The 14227-nt window shown below is 46.1% G+C and overlaps 1 protein-coding gene across 1 annotated transcript in view; it reads left to right on the plus strand.

Moving 5' to 3' along the window:
• Window positions 1-4591: 4591 nt before the first annotated feature.
• The window catches only part of Laptm4b (lysosomal protein transmembrane 4 beta), a 51475-nt gene continuing 41839 nt past the window's right edge, over window positions 4592-14227 (plus strand). The window contains exon 1 of the mRNA XM_051159458.1: window positions 4592-4797. Within this exon, the coding sequence (XP_051015415.1) occupies window positions 4699-4797 (99 nt within the window). The 5' untranslated portion in view covers window positions 4592-4698. The remainder of the gene's footprint in view (window positions 4798-14227) is intronic.

Consider the following 14227-nt stretch of genomic DNA (forward strand, 5'->3'; position numbering starts at 1 on the left):
GAAGAAATGGCAGCTCTCTGAGTTGGCAGCCTTTGGAGTGGTCCTGAGCTCTCTCTTAGGGTAGATCCTTGTCCAGGTCAGGGGCAGCTAGCTGCTGTGAACCTTCCCTAGCTCAGAAAACTGGCTCTGTCAACACCTTCACCTCTCTTGCTCTATTTGCCCCACACAAGTGCAGGTAGAGGCAATATCTCTATGCGTTTTTTTGTTTGTTTGCTTTTTGTTTTGCTTTATTGTTTTTCAAGACAGGGTTTATTTTGTAGTCCTGGCTGTCCTGAACTTGCTTTGTAGACCAGGCTGGCCTAGAACTCACAGAGATGTGCCTACCTTTATCTCCTGAGTACTGGGGTTAAAGGCATATGCCACCAGGCCTGGCTAAAATATTAGCAATTTTGTTGTTGCTGTTGTTGTTGTTTTTCTTAAAGATTTACTTATTTATTAAGTATACAGTGTTTTGCCTGCATGTACACATGGATGCCAGGAAAGGTCACCAGATCTCATTATAGATGGTTGTGAGCCACCATGTAGTTGCTGGGGATTGAACTCAGGACCTTTGGAAGAGCAGACAGCGCTCTTAACCTCTGAGCCATCTCTCCAGCCTTCTCTATGCAGTTTTACTGTAACTGAACTGGTCTGTTCCTAGTGGGGACTGTTTTCACCTGTAATGTTATTGAGCCTGCCTATATTCTGACTAGCATCAGGGGCTTGCACCACCAGATGAGATGACAGTGCTCCAAATCTATGTGGCCTTCCACATTTTCATGCCTCTCGGAGTAGGTATACAAATTAACAGTGTCAGGGCTGGAAAGATGACTCAGTGGTTAAGAGCACAGGCTTTTCTTCCAAAGGACCAGAGTTCAATTCCCAGCACCTACATGGCAGCTCACAACTGTCTGTAACTTCAAGATCTGACACCCTCACACAGACATACATGCAGGCAAACACCAATGCACATAAAATAAAAATAAATTATTAAAACAAAACAAAACAAAGTAACAGTGTCATCTAGATTTCTAGCACATGGGTTGAAAGTAATTAATAATAGGGAGATTTGAATAGTAGCAGTACATGCTAATAATCTTAGCTCTCTTTGAGAGTTTGAGGCAGGAGACCTAGACTGGGCTGCATAGCCAGACCCTGTCTTAAAAAAAAAAAAAAAAAAAAAATCAGAGAAGGGGCATAAAGGAAAGGATTTGGGAGACAAAGAAGTCACAGTCCTAAAATCCTAAAGAGAGAAGTGCCTAAATGGCCTAAACATGATAGCATCGAGACAGTGAGGGATGGAAGAGTAGACTCAACTGTGGAAGCTGCTAGCCACGCTCTAACAGGAAGGGACAGTTGTGCCCTGAGGCTTTAGGGATGAAAACAAAGCCGCTTTCTCAAGTAACTGCAGCACCTCAAGTAGTAGTCCAGCTAAAGACTGCATCCTCCTGCACTTGGAAGGCAGAGTCTGACTGTCTACAGAGTGAGTTCCAGGCCAGTCAGGGTTACAGAGCGAGACCCTAACTCAAAAAGCCCCAAAGGAAAACTAAAAGTGGCCAGGAGTGGCGGCACATGTCTTTAATTTCAGCACAGGCAGAGGTGGGTGGGTGTCTAAGTTCGAGGCCAGCCTGGTCTACAAAGTGAGTCCAGGACATCCAGGGTTCTGTTACACAGAGAAACCCTGTCATAAACAAACAAACAAACAAACAAACACAAAACAACAAACAAAACCCCTAAAAGTGAGTAACCTGGCTCTAAGTTCCTGGGGGAGCCTCAATTCTTTTTGTTGTTCTTGTTTGCTTGTTTGTGGAGATGGGGGTGGAGGTGTCTCTCTACATAGCCCTGGCTGTCCTGGAAGTCACCATGAAGACCAGGATGGACTTGAACTCACAGAGATCCACTTGCCTTGGCCTCTAACCTCCTGAGTGTTGGGATTAAAGGTGTGTGCCACCATGCCTGTCTCAGTCCTTGTTTTTTGGCCAATCTTCTATTGTGTTCCCGTAAGATCATTCCAATGACACTGCAGCTGTTGGTTTGACAAGCTTCCCTGTGCACATTTAAAAATCTACAGCAAGATGGCATGGTGGGCCAGAAAATGCCCTACCACATAACAGGGATATATGCTCAACCATGTTCATAGCTGCTCTATACATAATAGCCAGAACATGGAAACAGCCTAAGTGTCCCTCAGTAGAAGAATGGACTAAGAAACTGTGGTATATTTACACGATGGAATAGTACTCAGCTATTAAAAAGGAGGAATTCCCAAAATTTGTGGACAAGTGGATTGATCTAGAAATTATCATAATGAGTGAGTTCACCCAGGAGCAAAAAGAGACAAACGGTATATACTCACTTATATCAAAACACTAGTCCAAGGGATACGTACCATGAAAATCTTTACTTACCAAGAAAGTGGGTCAGAGGAGAGGATATCCGATTGAGACTTTAGGCAAGAGTAGCATGGAAGAAAGAGGAAATAGTAGGACCCACAGGGTCCTGGAAACCTACAAGAAGAACTTTATGACAGGCAGATCTGGATCCTGGGGTCCTCCTCAAACTAAGGCACCAGCCAAGGAGAATATAGGTAGTAAGCTTCGAACTCCTACCAAGACCTAGCCGACGAACATGATATTCTCCACCGTTGAGTAGAGAGTGAGATCTGACTCTCACATGAACTCTGGTACCCCTTTTCTGACCATGTCCCCCGGATGGGGAGACCTGGTGGCACTCAGAGGAAGGATAGCTAGTTACCAAGAAGAGACTTGATATTCTGAGAGCATATATAGGGGGAGGAGGTCTCCCTCAGTCACAGACATAGGGGAGGGGAGAAGGGGAGAAATGGGAGGGAGGGAAGAATGGGAGGAAACAGGGGAAGGGCTAACAATCGAGATGTAATATGATTAAATTAATAAAAAAAAAAAGATGGCATGGTGGGAACACCTTTGATCCCAGCACTGGGGCGTGGGAGGGTAGGGTAAGGCAGAGGAGGTAGGGAGAAAGAGACAGGCAAATCTCTGTGAGTTCGACACCAGCCTGGTGTACAAAGAGAGTCCAAGACAGCCAAGGATATACAGAGAAACCCTGTCTCAAAAGCCCAAAGAAAAAGAAAAACAACAACAACAACAAAAAACCAAAACAAACTATAGCAATTAGCAATTTGGCAACTCTGACTTCATATCTTCAATAGTAAATTTTCTGAAATATAAAGTTCACTTGAATCAATGTGTCATTTACATAATAAATCTCAAGTTCTAGTGAGAAAAGGAGAGGGAGGTAACTATAGTAATCTTCTAGAAGTGTGAATTTTTCAGTGTCTTTGAATGCAGTATTCCTCGTCCTATATTTCCACCCCCTTTTGAGCCCCAGTGCTTGTCTAGTCGTAAGTGGCTGTGGACATAATTATACACCAGGTTTTTCTATTTTTTTGCAACCTCAAGGATGGAACTCTGAGCCTCTCGGCATGAGAGGAAAAGCCCCAGCCCACACAGTACAGGATCCCAAAGAGTAAACTACCTCTAACGTTAGGAGGAAAAGAAACAAATACTGAGATTTCCCAATTCCTCCTACAATATTATGTTTTGTCTCTGTTCAAGGTCCGTGGTATATCTGGGGACAGAAACCAAGTTTAAACTACACAAGAATGTGGTAGGTATATGTCTTCGTGAAACTAACCACTCTTGCAGTGAAGCAGGCCCACCTAACGTCATTGGTCATCTTATTTGACATGTACTTAAATTTAAATTGAACCCATTTTATTTCTTGTTCCAAACCTGAAAATAAAACTTCCAAATGGGGGGAAAAACCCAAAAAACAACAACAACAAAAAAACCCAACTTTCACACAGAATTCTAATCTAATTTATCCGAAATTCTTAGCTATCAGGGTGGAAGTCAGAGCTAAACCTCGGATGCGAGCCTTCAAGACAAAACACCAGCTGCAGCTGGAAGGGCCCCCTCCTCTCCGCTCCCCCCTCGTAGTCCTCTGGGCTTTCTCAACGCTGTGTCTTGTGTCTTGCAAAGACCTCCTGGCAGTAATTGGTTTGATGATGATTTGATTATTTCTTTAGAGCTTCAGTCATTATTAAAAACGCTACCGAAGCACAGTGATGCCTTTGACGCACATCCTATTTTCTGGGAAAAGATTGCTACCAAAGTAATTGAGCTGGGAAGCCGAGGCAAATAGCTCTCAGCGGGTTCCGCAGTGGTTCAAAGTACCGCAGTTGACTGGAATCCTACCATGCAGTTTCCTTCCTCCAGTTTGCAAGATAACTACGGTCCTAATACAAACACCCACGGATTATCTGCAAGCTAGGCGCGAGGCAAACACAGCTGGAATGACTCTGAATCCCGAGCAAAGGGGCACCCACTTCCGGAGGAAAACTCTGGAGCCTCCCAGAGGGTCCAGAAACCATCCATTTATTTGCGCAGCGATCTGAGTGCCAGCAGCTTGCTGGAGCCGGCGGTGACGTCACGAGCCCGAGCTGGTCACGTGACCCACGGCCTGCCCTCTCCTCCCCTCCCCGACCCTCCCCCTCGCGTCCCCGAGGTCTCCGAGCTCCCGTGTCCCCGCGCAGCCGCCACTCCAAGCTCTCCGGGCAGTGCGGAGCCGCGGGCCGGGCGTCGGAGCGGCGGAGACGGGCAGGAGCAGCCGACCGGGCTAGGAGAGCCCGGGACGAAGTGGACGACGCTCTCGCAAACTTGTTTGACCTCCGGAGCGATGAAGATGGTCGCGCCCTGGACGCGGTTCTACTCCCACAGCTGCTGCCTGTGCTGCCATGTCCGCACCGGCACCATCCTGCTGGGCGTCTGGAACCTGGTGAGCAAGGCGAGGGGGCGAGGGACGAGGGGCCCCGGGGGCCTGGGCCCCACGCGCGCCCCTCACCCTGCGCAGCTAAGTCGCTCCCAGGTCGGCTTCGGCCTGAGGGCCGCCCGCGATTATCCGCCTAAAGTTGTATTATTAGAAAGTTAATTCTCGGGGAGAGCCGGGCTGCAGGGGCGGGGCGGGGAGCCGGCACGAGGGCCCTGCGCGTGCGGGACAGGCATGTCCGCCCCGGTGCGGCACCACGGCTGCAGAGCGTTCGCCCTCGTGAGAACCGGTCCCAGCAGAAACGGTTGGGAAGTTCTTGTGGCTCTTTGAGAGTGGGTTTTCCCGCAAGTGCCACATTAAAGCCCTTACACCAGGAAGGCACCCTAGTGTGACTGCATTCCTGTTGGCCTGGAGAAACCTTCTTACACCCACTCAGGTTCCTGCCCGTGGACAGGTGATCCCTTTAAACGGGCACGGCGGGCAAATGCAGTTTTAAAAAAATGGCCTTCAGGTTGGCGCTTTTAATTAAGGTCTCATTTGTGTAGAAAACAAACAGTAATTCTCTTGGGCATTGAAGGAGCCTGATGGGTTCTTGCCCTGGGGCACTGCCCTTGCTTGGTGGTTGGCAGTGCTGGATTGCACCAACCCTGAGTAGGATTCCTCTGCATTTTGGATTTTGTGAGCTCGTTTTTAGCAGTTAGATCTGAGCTACGTGGTAGTGAATAACGCTGCGAGACAAATGTCTTAAAAAGTGCTAGTTAAAGTGGCATATAAAACTTTGGAGAGACGCATTCTTAGCTCCCTCAGCACGAGTTGCCTTCTTTGTTGTTGCTGGCTCATATTTAATATTTTATAGTTTTAAAAAATAACATACATTATCAAATTGTAAACTGCTTTGTGCCATTTTAAACAATGCATTCCCTCCCGTGTGACGTTACTGTGCTATTTATAGTCTCAAGTTTCCTTTAGTTGGGTCCATAATAGAAATTTTTAGCCTTGAAAGCTTTCCAACAGATCGTTGGTGTATGTGGGTTCGGGCTATGCAGTGTGAATGCAGATTGAACATTAGTGTATTGGCTCAACCCTGACTTCTCAAAGACAGGGAATTGACAGAAATTTAAAATCATAGTTGGAGTGTAGCAAACATCCTCAAGTAGTGTCTGTAACCCGTGGTCAGACAGTTGTCTACAGAAGTCCTTCTTGGAAGTGTTCAAATCTGCAGGCTTGCAAGGGCTTCCTTCAGTGGAGGTAATTTGTAAAAATCTAGGGCATTGCATTAGGCAGATGTATGTACTACACAGGAGAGAGAAATATGCCTGAGCCGTTGTTGGCAGCCATCCAGCCAGGCTGTGTTGGTGTGATAAAAGCAGACTTCTCCGCACTCGCACCCCTCGGCTCCCATAGGAGCCTGCGTTTTGTGGGGTCTATGGGTTTGGAGTTTAGCCTTTTGCAAGATAGCTTCCAAGCAGACAGGAAACCAACGTTAAATCGAAACCTTGTTTATACAAAAATCTTTTTTATTTCACTAGACAATTGAAAATCTGTTCTATTGCTTTAGATATAATTTGATTATCTAAAACCTTGATTTCCTTTTTAAAAGGCTAAGCCGGTTGGTGTCTCAGGCCTAAGGAAAAACAAGGTGCCTCCTTGCTTTAACCTCCCTCCCCTCCGCACTCTACTACCTCTCAGTTTTCTGGAAAGAAGTGGGTGAATCTTCAAATGAGAGTTTACTGCAGACTGAGTCAAATAAAGTAATTCTTTACTGCGGAATTTTCGCTTTTTTTGTTTGTTTGTTTTGGTTTTTTTGAGACAGGGCTTCTCTGTGTAGCCTTCGATGTCCTGGACTGCCTTTGTAGACCAGGCTGGCCTCCAACTCACAGCGATCCGCCTGCCTCTGCCTCCCGAGTGCTGGGGTTAAAGGCCTGGGCCACCACCACCCGGCTACTGCGGAATTTTCAATTGCTGTTTCTTAGCTCTGCTGTTTACTAACCAGGTCATACATGCTGTGCTAGGTGAATTAAATTTAAATATTCCTGGTGAACTAAATTTCCCATTCCTGTTTAAGGGGTGGAAATGGAGGCTAAGAGCTCAAGTGGAAGGTAGTCTTGTTTTCATTAAGCCTTTAAAACGTGTTTTTGCCTGGACTGTTGTCAGGATTTCAGGAGCAAAACATTGATTCAGCTGCTAGTTTTCTCTTTATTAGATCACTATTCACGTGCTGTGGGGTTCAGTGGTTACTTGTACAGTTGGGTGACAACGGTGTATGCCTGGCTAGCTAACTCACCGCAGAGAAGGTTCTGAAATCCTAGCAAGTCTGCCTTTTCCTTCTGTTCCTATTCAGTCTGTCACCACAGGGGAGCGGGCCACTTCACAGACAGTAGCTCACTGTATACACCTGTATTTCTTCCTTTCACTTAGCATAACTTTTAGCTTCCTGGTGTTGGAGTGTATGAATGGTTTATGCTTGGCTGTTGAGTGGGGTTTTAGTCTGAATACACCACATCTTGTTCATTTGCCAGAGATCGAGCTGTTTCTACTTTGAGGTAAAAAAAAAAAAAAAAAAAAAAAAAAAAAATATATATATATATATATATATATATATATATGTGTGTGTGTGTGTGTGTGTGTGTGCATGTGTATATTCAGCTGCTCTGACCATCCTTAAGCACGATTTTGTTTTAGACATACATTTGCATTTCTCTTGGATAGGCATCTCTTAGTGGAAGGGTTGTTCATTGGGTGGAGCATGTTTGACTTTCCCAGTGCTAGCCAGTTTTCCACAGGGGTTGGTTCTACCTGTTTTGTTCTGTTACGGGTCCCCTGACACTGGATAGTTGTGACCTGTGGTGGGCCCTAGGAGCCCAGCCCTAGTTTTCTCTAAAAGCAGCAAGTGCTCTTAACCACAGAGCCATTGTGCCAATCCCATCTATTTCTGACACGTAAATCTCTTTTATTACAGCTCCGTGTCCTGTTGATTTTTCTGTCTGATTCTTACACAGAAACACCATTTCTCTTAGTTGTGCTCTGATTAGCTCTCACGTTACTGCTGTAATACGGTGAGTGATCTGTCTTAAATAGTTAGTGTCTCTTCACCCCTCCTCTTCCAGATTGTCCTTTTTAATTTATGAGTAAGTATCTGTGCCATGTGTGCAGGTGCCCCTGGGGGACAGAAGAGTGTTGGAAGCCCCGAGGCTGCTGTGAACCGCTCAGTGAGGGTGCTGAGGACTCTGCACCCGTCCAGTGTGAGAAAGAGCAGAACGTGCTCTACACTGCTGAGTCGTCCTAGATATACTTTTAAATACAAATGGCCTTGACAGTTGCAAGTTGTACCTTTTTCATCTAGATTATATTCATAGGGTAGTTGGTTTTATGTGTTTGTTTTTTTTTGTGTGTGTGTCTGTGTTTTGTTTTGGTTTGGTTTGGTTTTTCAAGACAGAGATTCTCTGTTGTAGCCTTGGCTGTCTTAGACTCACTTTGTAGACCAGGCTGGCCTTGAACTCACAGTGATCCACCTGTCTCTGCCTTCCGAGTAATCAAAGGTGTGCGCCTGCACGCCTGGCTTTTTTTTTTTTTTTTTTTTTTTAAGATTTATTATTTATACAGTACTCTGCCTGCATATGTGCCTGCACACCAGAAGAGGGCCCAGATCTCATTGTGGATGGTTGTGAGCCACCATGTGGTTGCTGGGAATTGAACTCAGGACCTTTGGAAGAACAGACAGTGCTCTTAACCTCTGAGCCATCTCTCCACCCCCGGTTTTATGTTTAGTGTAAGAAAATGATAAGATAATACCAAGTGCCAGATCTTAGATTATTTAAGGTTTATTAAATCAGCATGGGGGGGGGGATGGGGGAGGGGTACCCCAGAGAGAGAGAGAGACAAAGGAAGAGGAGGGAGAGGGAGAAAGGGAGAGGGTTTGTTCTTTTGTATAGCCCTGGGCTGGGCCACGCCCCCGTGACATCACAGGTAGGCAATGACATCACAAGCAGACTGAAGCAGAATCCTAACAGTTGGCAGTGTATCGCTTATAGGCTGTGAAAGGTCAGAATAGCTGGACTTAGCGGCTTTTGCCACCTGGTTCAAATTAACTGTGTACTTCACTTTGAAGACCTGGGCAACCTATGTTTCAAGTCTGCTGATTCTTTTTGTCTGCTCCTAGGACAGTGAAACTGCTTGTTTTGTTTTGATTTTTTTGAGGCTACCATGGCTGTCCTGGACTAGGTTGGTCTCAAACTCACAGTGATCCATCTGCCTCTGCCTCCCAAGTGCTAGCATTAGAGGCTTGTACCACCGCACCTGGCCAGTGAAACTGCTTTAACGGGCTGTCAGGTCCCTCTTTTGCTTTTATTATTTTTTAATTTCTGGTTTTTCAAGACAAGGTTTCTCTTGTAGTCCTGGCTGTCCTGGACTCGCTTTGTAGACCAGGGTGGCCTCAAACTCAAGAGATCTGCCCACCTCTGCCACCCACGTGCTTTACTTTTATTTTTATTTCACTTTATTTTATATTACTATTTTGTTTATTTTGAGGCAGGGCTTCTCTGTGTAGCCCTGGCTGTCCTGGAACTTGCACTGTAAATCAGTCTGGCTTCTAACTCAGAGATCACCTGTCTCTTCCTCCTGAGTGGTGGGATCAAAAAGGCATGGCTACACCCAGCTACCATGTTTTGTAAAAGCAATGGAGTCAGGCTTGATAGGTAGCAGTGTATTCATTTGAGATTAATAGTTTCTTTTTTTAAAATAAATTTTAAAAAATTATTCAGATTACATCTAAAGTTTTATCCTCTTGTATCCTCCCGTTCTTCCCTTCCTTCCTGTTACACCCTGTTCCCCTCCCCTAGGTCTGTGACAGAAAGGGACCTCCTCCCCCATCGTATGGTCACAGCCTATCAAGTCTCATCTTGGTAGCCGTCCTTTTTCTGAGTGCCACCAGGCCTCCCCACCAAGGGGATGTCATCAAATATGGGGCACCAGAGTTCATGTCAGAGCCAGTCCCCGCTTTCCACAAGACTGTGGAGAATGTCCTGTCCCTTGGCTAGGTCTGAGTAGGGGAAGATTAATAGTTTCTTGCCAGCTGTCACTATCTGACTGCCAGTAAGTCCAGGGCAATACATGGTCTAACTCCTGCCACTGTAAAGTTCTTATTTATTGTCTAGGGTCTTCTCTGTAGAAGATTGAAATAGTATGCTGAGGAGCCTGGGTTTTTATTTTCTAGTTAGTAAGGGAACCATTGAAGAGTTATGAGCGCTGACGATAATATGTATATAAGCATGCATATAGGGTGTTTTTATTGTTGTCGTGAGACAACAACAAGTTGGTGAGTTTAATGATATTTAAGGCACAGCTTTATCTAACTGTGTGTGTGTGTGTGTGTGTGTGTGTGTGTGTGTGTGTGTGTATTCCCCACTATGAGTAGTTTCCCATTAGAACGTTTAGGAAAAAAAGGTTTTTGCATGCTTACTGTGCATGCATGTCTGATCCCATGCGTGTCTGCCTGCAGAGGCTAGAAGGGTCTGGTCCCCTGAAGCTACATTGTAAGAAGTTGTGAGCCACCATGTGGGCGCTGGTAATTGAACCCAGGTCCTCTACAAGAGCAGCCGTTTCTCCAGCCCTCATAAGGATATTTTAAAGACAAGTTGGACAAAAATACAAGGTTGCCATCAGAGCTGTTTGCTAGCATCGAGTTTCTGTGACCCTTTTGAGCATATATAACAATATCGGGTTTAACATTGCAAAGTATGTTATGTTTAACTTTATTCCACATGGTGGCACACACCTGTAATTCTAACAGAGGCTGAGGCAGGAGGATTGCTGGGTACATAGTGAGATTGTTTTGTCAACACTCAATCTCATCGTGTAGGAAGAGGCCAGAATTCTCACTTCCATCCACCTCTCTTCTTCCCGCGTGCGTGCGTGCGCGCGGTTATATGTGCATGGGTGCTGGGAACTGGACTTCAGTCTTCTGAAGGAGCAGCAGGTTCTTTTAGCTGCCGAGGTGTGTCCTCAGCAGCAGTTTTTTGAGGCAGATGTCCTGTACCTCAGGCTGGCCTGGAAGTCCTGATTCTGCTTCCGCCTTCCACATGCTTAAATTACAGGTATGCAGACCCATTTTATTGTTCATAAAGTGGTGATGCTGGGGAGTGAGTGACGCCTGAGCCCTAGCAACTTCATTCACAGTCTGCATGCTTCCTTGTCTTTCAGAAGCCTGAACTCTAGAAATTGTTGAAGAGCTATGAACTCTCCCCCACCCCTGTGCACCCTACACCAAGATTACTCTGTGTAGCCCTGTCTGTCCTAGAACTCATTCGGTAGACCAGGCTGGCCTCGAACTCACAGAGATCCACCTACCTCCTGTTGCTTGAACTGATTCTATTTGAACTGATTTTATTTGAAGGAAATACAAATTAAGCAAAGATTACATGATGGTCCCCCTTAAGAATTTGAGGAGAAGGGCCTGGAGAGATGGCTCAGAGGTTAAGAGCTCTTCCAGAGGTCCTGAGTTCAATTCCCAGAAACCACATGGTGGCTGTCAACCATCTTTAATGAGATCTGGTGCCCTCTTCTGGCTAGCAGGCAGAACCCTGTATACATAATAAATAAATCTTAAAAAAAAAAAAAAAAAAGAATTTGAGAAGTGGGGGTAGGGGTAGGGGAGCGGTGGCACATGCCTGTAATTCTGGCATTCAGAGAGAAGTGGATCTCTGTGAGTTCAAGGCCAGCCTGGTCTACAAAGTGAATCTAGGACAGCCAAAGGCTTCACAGAGAAACCCTGCCTCAAAACCAAAACCAAATCAAACAGAAAACAACTTAGGAAGAGCTGGAGAGGAGGCTGGAGAGATGGATGGCTCAGCTGTTAAGAGCATTTTTAGGGGATCTGGGTTTGGGTCTCAGTATCCACAAGGTGTATGCAATTCCAATTCCAGTTAAACATATTAAAAAAAAAAACCAAACAACTTTAAGGTTTATTTTCTAAGTAAAATATAAATGCTAAAGGGCAACTTCTAGTGTTAACATTGCTCATTGCAGTTGGCCCTTTCCAGGACGCTGCCCCATCAGAGAGAATGGACAGGTCAAAGAAATGTTCACAGTAACAAAACAATTAAACCATCTTGTTTATGCATTCTAATTTCATTAGTTTTTGAAAAGTTCCTGTTTTATGTTTTGCCTGCGTGTGTGCCTGTGCCCCCGTGTGTTCAGTGCTTGTAGAGGCCAGAAGAGGTTGTGGAGCCCACGGAGCTGTAGGTTGTAAGCCACCATGTGGATACTGGGAATTGAACGCGTGTCCTCTCGAAGAGCAGCCTGTGCTCTGAACCATGAAAACACCTCCAGCCCTGTTTATAGATTAAAAAAAAAGCTTACTTATTTTGTGTGTGTGTGTGTGTGTGTGTGTGTGTGTGTGTGTGTGCGTGCGCGCGTGCGCGCGTGTGTGGGTTGTGGGGTACATGTGGAATATGACATCATTGGGGCGTCATTCTCATCCCACTCAGGTGGGCAGGCTTGACAAGTAACTGCCTTCTGCTGGACAAACCCCACCTGACCTTGGTTTTGCTCACAGAACCAGACAGCGCTTCATTCTGTAAAGTGGAGTGTTGCAGAGGTTTCATAGAAAAGCTGCAGAAAGCAAAAATAACTTTAAAAAGATCATTTCGGAGTTAACGCCCCTTATAGGTTGGGACTGGGAGATGGAACAACAGGAAAATAACCGGTCAGCATCATGTTACTTTTTGTCTACAGATTAAGGTGGAGAAAGCTATTATTATGCCGGCTGAAGCCTGGCTGTGGGATTTGCTGTTACCTCCCCGTTTGCTCAGAATGTCACCCAAGCAGCCAGCCCTACCTCAGTTGGGTGAACTGAGCTTCAGCGCCAGGGACTTGGCTTGATCTTTAACATGGTCTCTTGGACACCGTATGGGAATTGGTTCCGAGCAATGGCTTGCTGTAGTTTTAAATTGTTAATAAAAGTACAGTTGACATTTTAAGACTTTTGGCAGGCAGGATGATATGGCTCGTTGGTTCTGTGGTGCAGGTGTGGTGAAGCAATGGCTTGTGGCAAGGAGCCAGTGTCTGTGATGCTCTCAGCAGAGGGCCTGGTGCTGGGGAAAATGGAGGTGCTTTGGGCGGGAAGGGAAGGAGCCTCCCTCCACTATAAGGCATGGCTTTGGGTCCACACTGACAAGGCCAAACTATTAGGATCAAATCCTGGGTGCTGGTAGTCCTAATACACCAGGCTTGACCACCAATTAAAGAGGAAGTAGAGAAGGGATTTATTCAGTGTGACCAAGTTCTCAGCTCAAGAGGGACAAAAGGACAGGGGATAAGAGACAAAGACGGGATATAGATCGAGGAAGAAGAGGGAAATAAATAGGGAGAGGGACAAAAGACTGCCTTTGCATAGGCTGGAGACAGACAGCGCCCATAGGCAAATGGCAGTTTATAAAGGGGAACACCCTCACCCTCCCACCCTCATCCCACTCCCCACCTACACCCCCGTGTTAGGAAGAGTTGGTTTGTTTGGATTAGGTATATGAGAGCAGCTAAAGGGGACTTTGATTGCTGGACTTACTGTGGTAGTCAGCCTCCAGAGGAAGAAGTGGACCTTAGTGGCCAGCTTTAGGGATGTGATCTAGTGGTGTGTGGTAAGGGGGACAGGGCAGGGCCTGCCAGAGCTGTGTTTGCCATCCTCCGGTCGGCTAGAGGCCCTTCGACATGTCTACGTCAGGAAGAGGGACAAACAAAGGCAGGGTGTTTGGGATACTGACATGATGCTTAGCTTTAAGTAGAGAGTGATGTAGCTATGCAGCCTTGATGAGGTGTGGCCCTGCCTGGCATTGACCTGTTACCTGTAGTCCGCCCTGAAAGGTGGTCTCACAAGATGTCAGAACTCAGATCTCTTGTGCTAGGTAAGTACCTCATCTGTCTGGTGCCAGGCTTCAGCTTTTCCCCACCCTCACCCAACATGACGTTTCTCAGCAGATGTACATTGTTTGGGGCCCCCTGTTTGATAGCCAAAGGGAGACGCACAGGCGATCGGTTGGTCTCCCATTAGCCGGCCCACTAGTACTGTCCTTTTAAGAGATGGTCTCCTGCTTCCATCCCCCAAGTTGCTCACCTTCATAAAGTAACAGTTAAAAGACTGGCTGCTCTTCCAAAGGGCCCAGCTTCCATTCCCAGCACCCACACAATGGCTCACCACTCTAACTCTAGTTCCAGAGGATGTGGCACCCTCTTCTGGTCTCCATGGGTACCAGGCAAAATGCTTTTACATTTAAAATTAACTAAAGTTAACTAATTTCTATTTATTTAGTTTTTTTTTTTCAGTTTCTCTGTGTAACCTTGGCTATCTTTGAACTCTGTAGATCAGGCTGGCCTTGAACTCACTAAGATCTGCCTGCCTCTGCCTCCTGAGTTCTAAGATTAAAGACATTGTTCTCCCCTCCCCCCA

Source organism: Acomys russatus, chromosome 17, assembly GCF_903995435.1.
Source record: "Acomys russatus chromosome 17, mAcoRus1.1, whole genome shotgun sequence".
NCBI classification, from domain to species: Eukaryota; Metazoa; Chordata; class Mammalia; order Rodentia; family Muridae; genus Acomys; species Acomys russatus.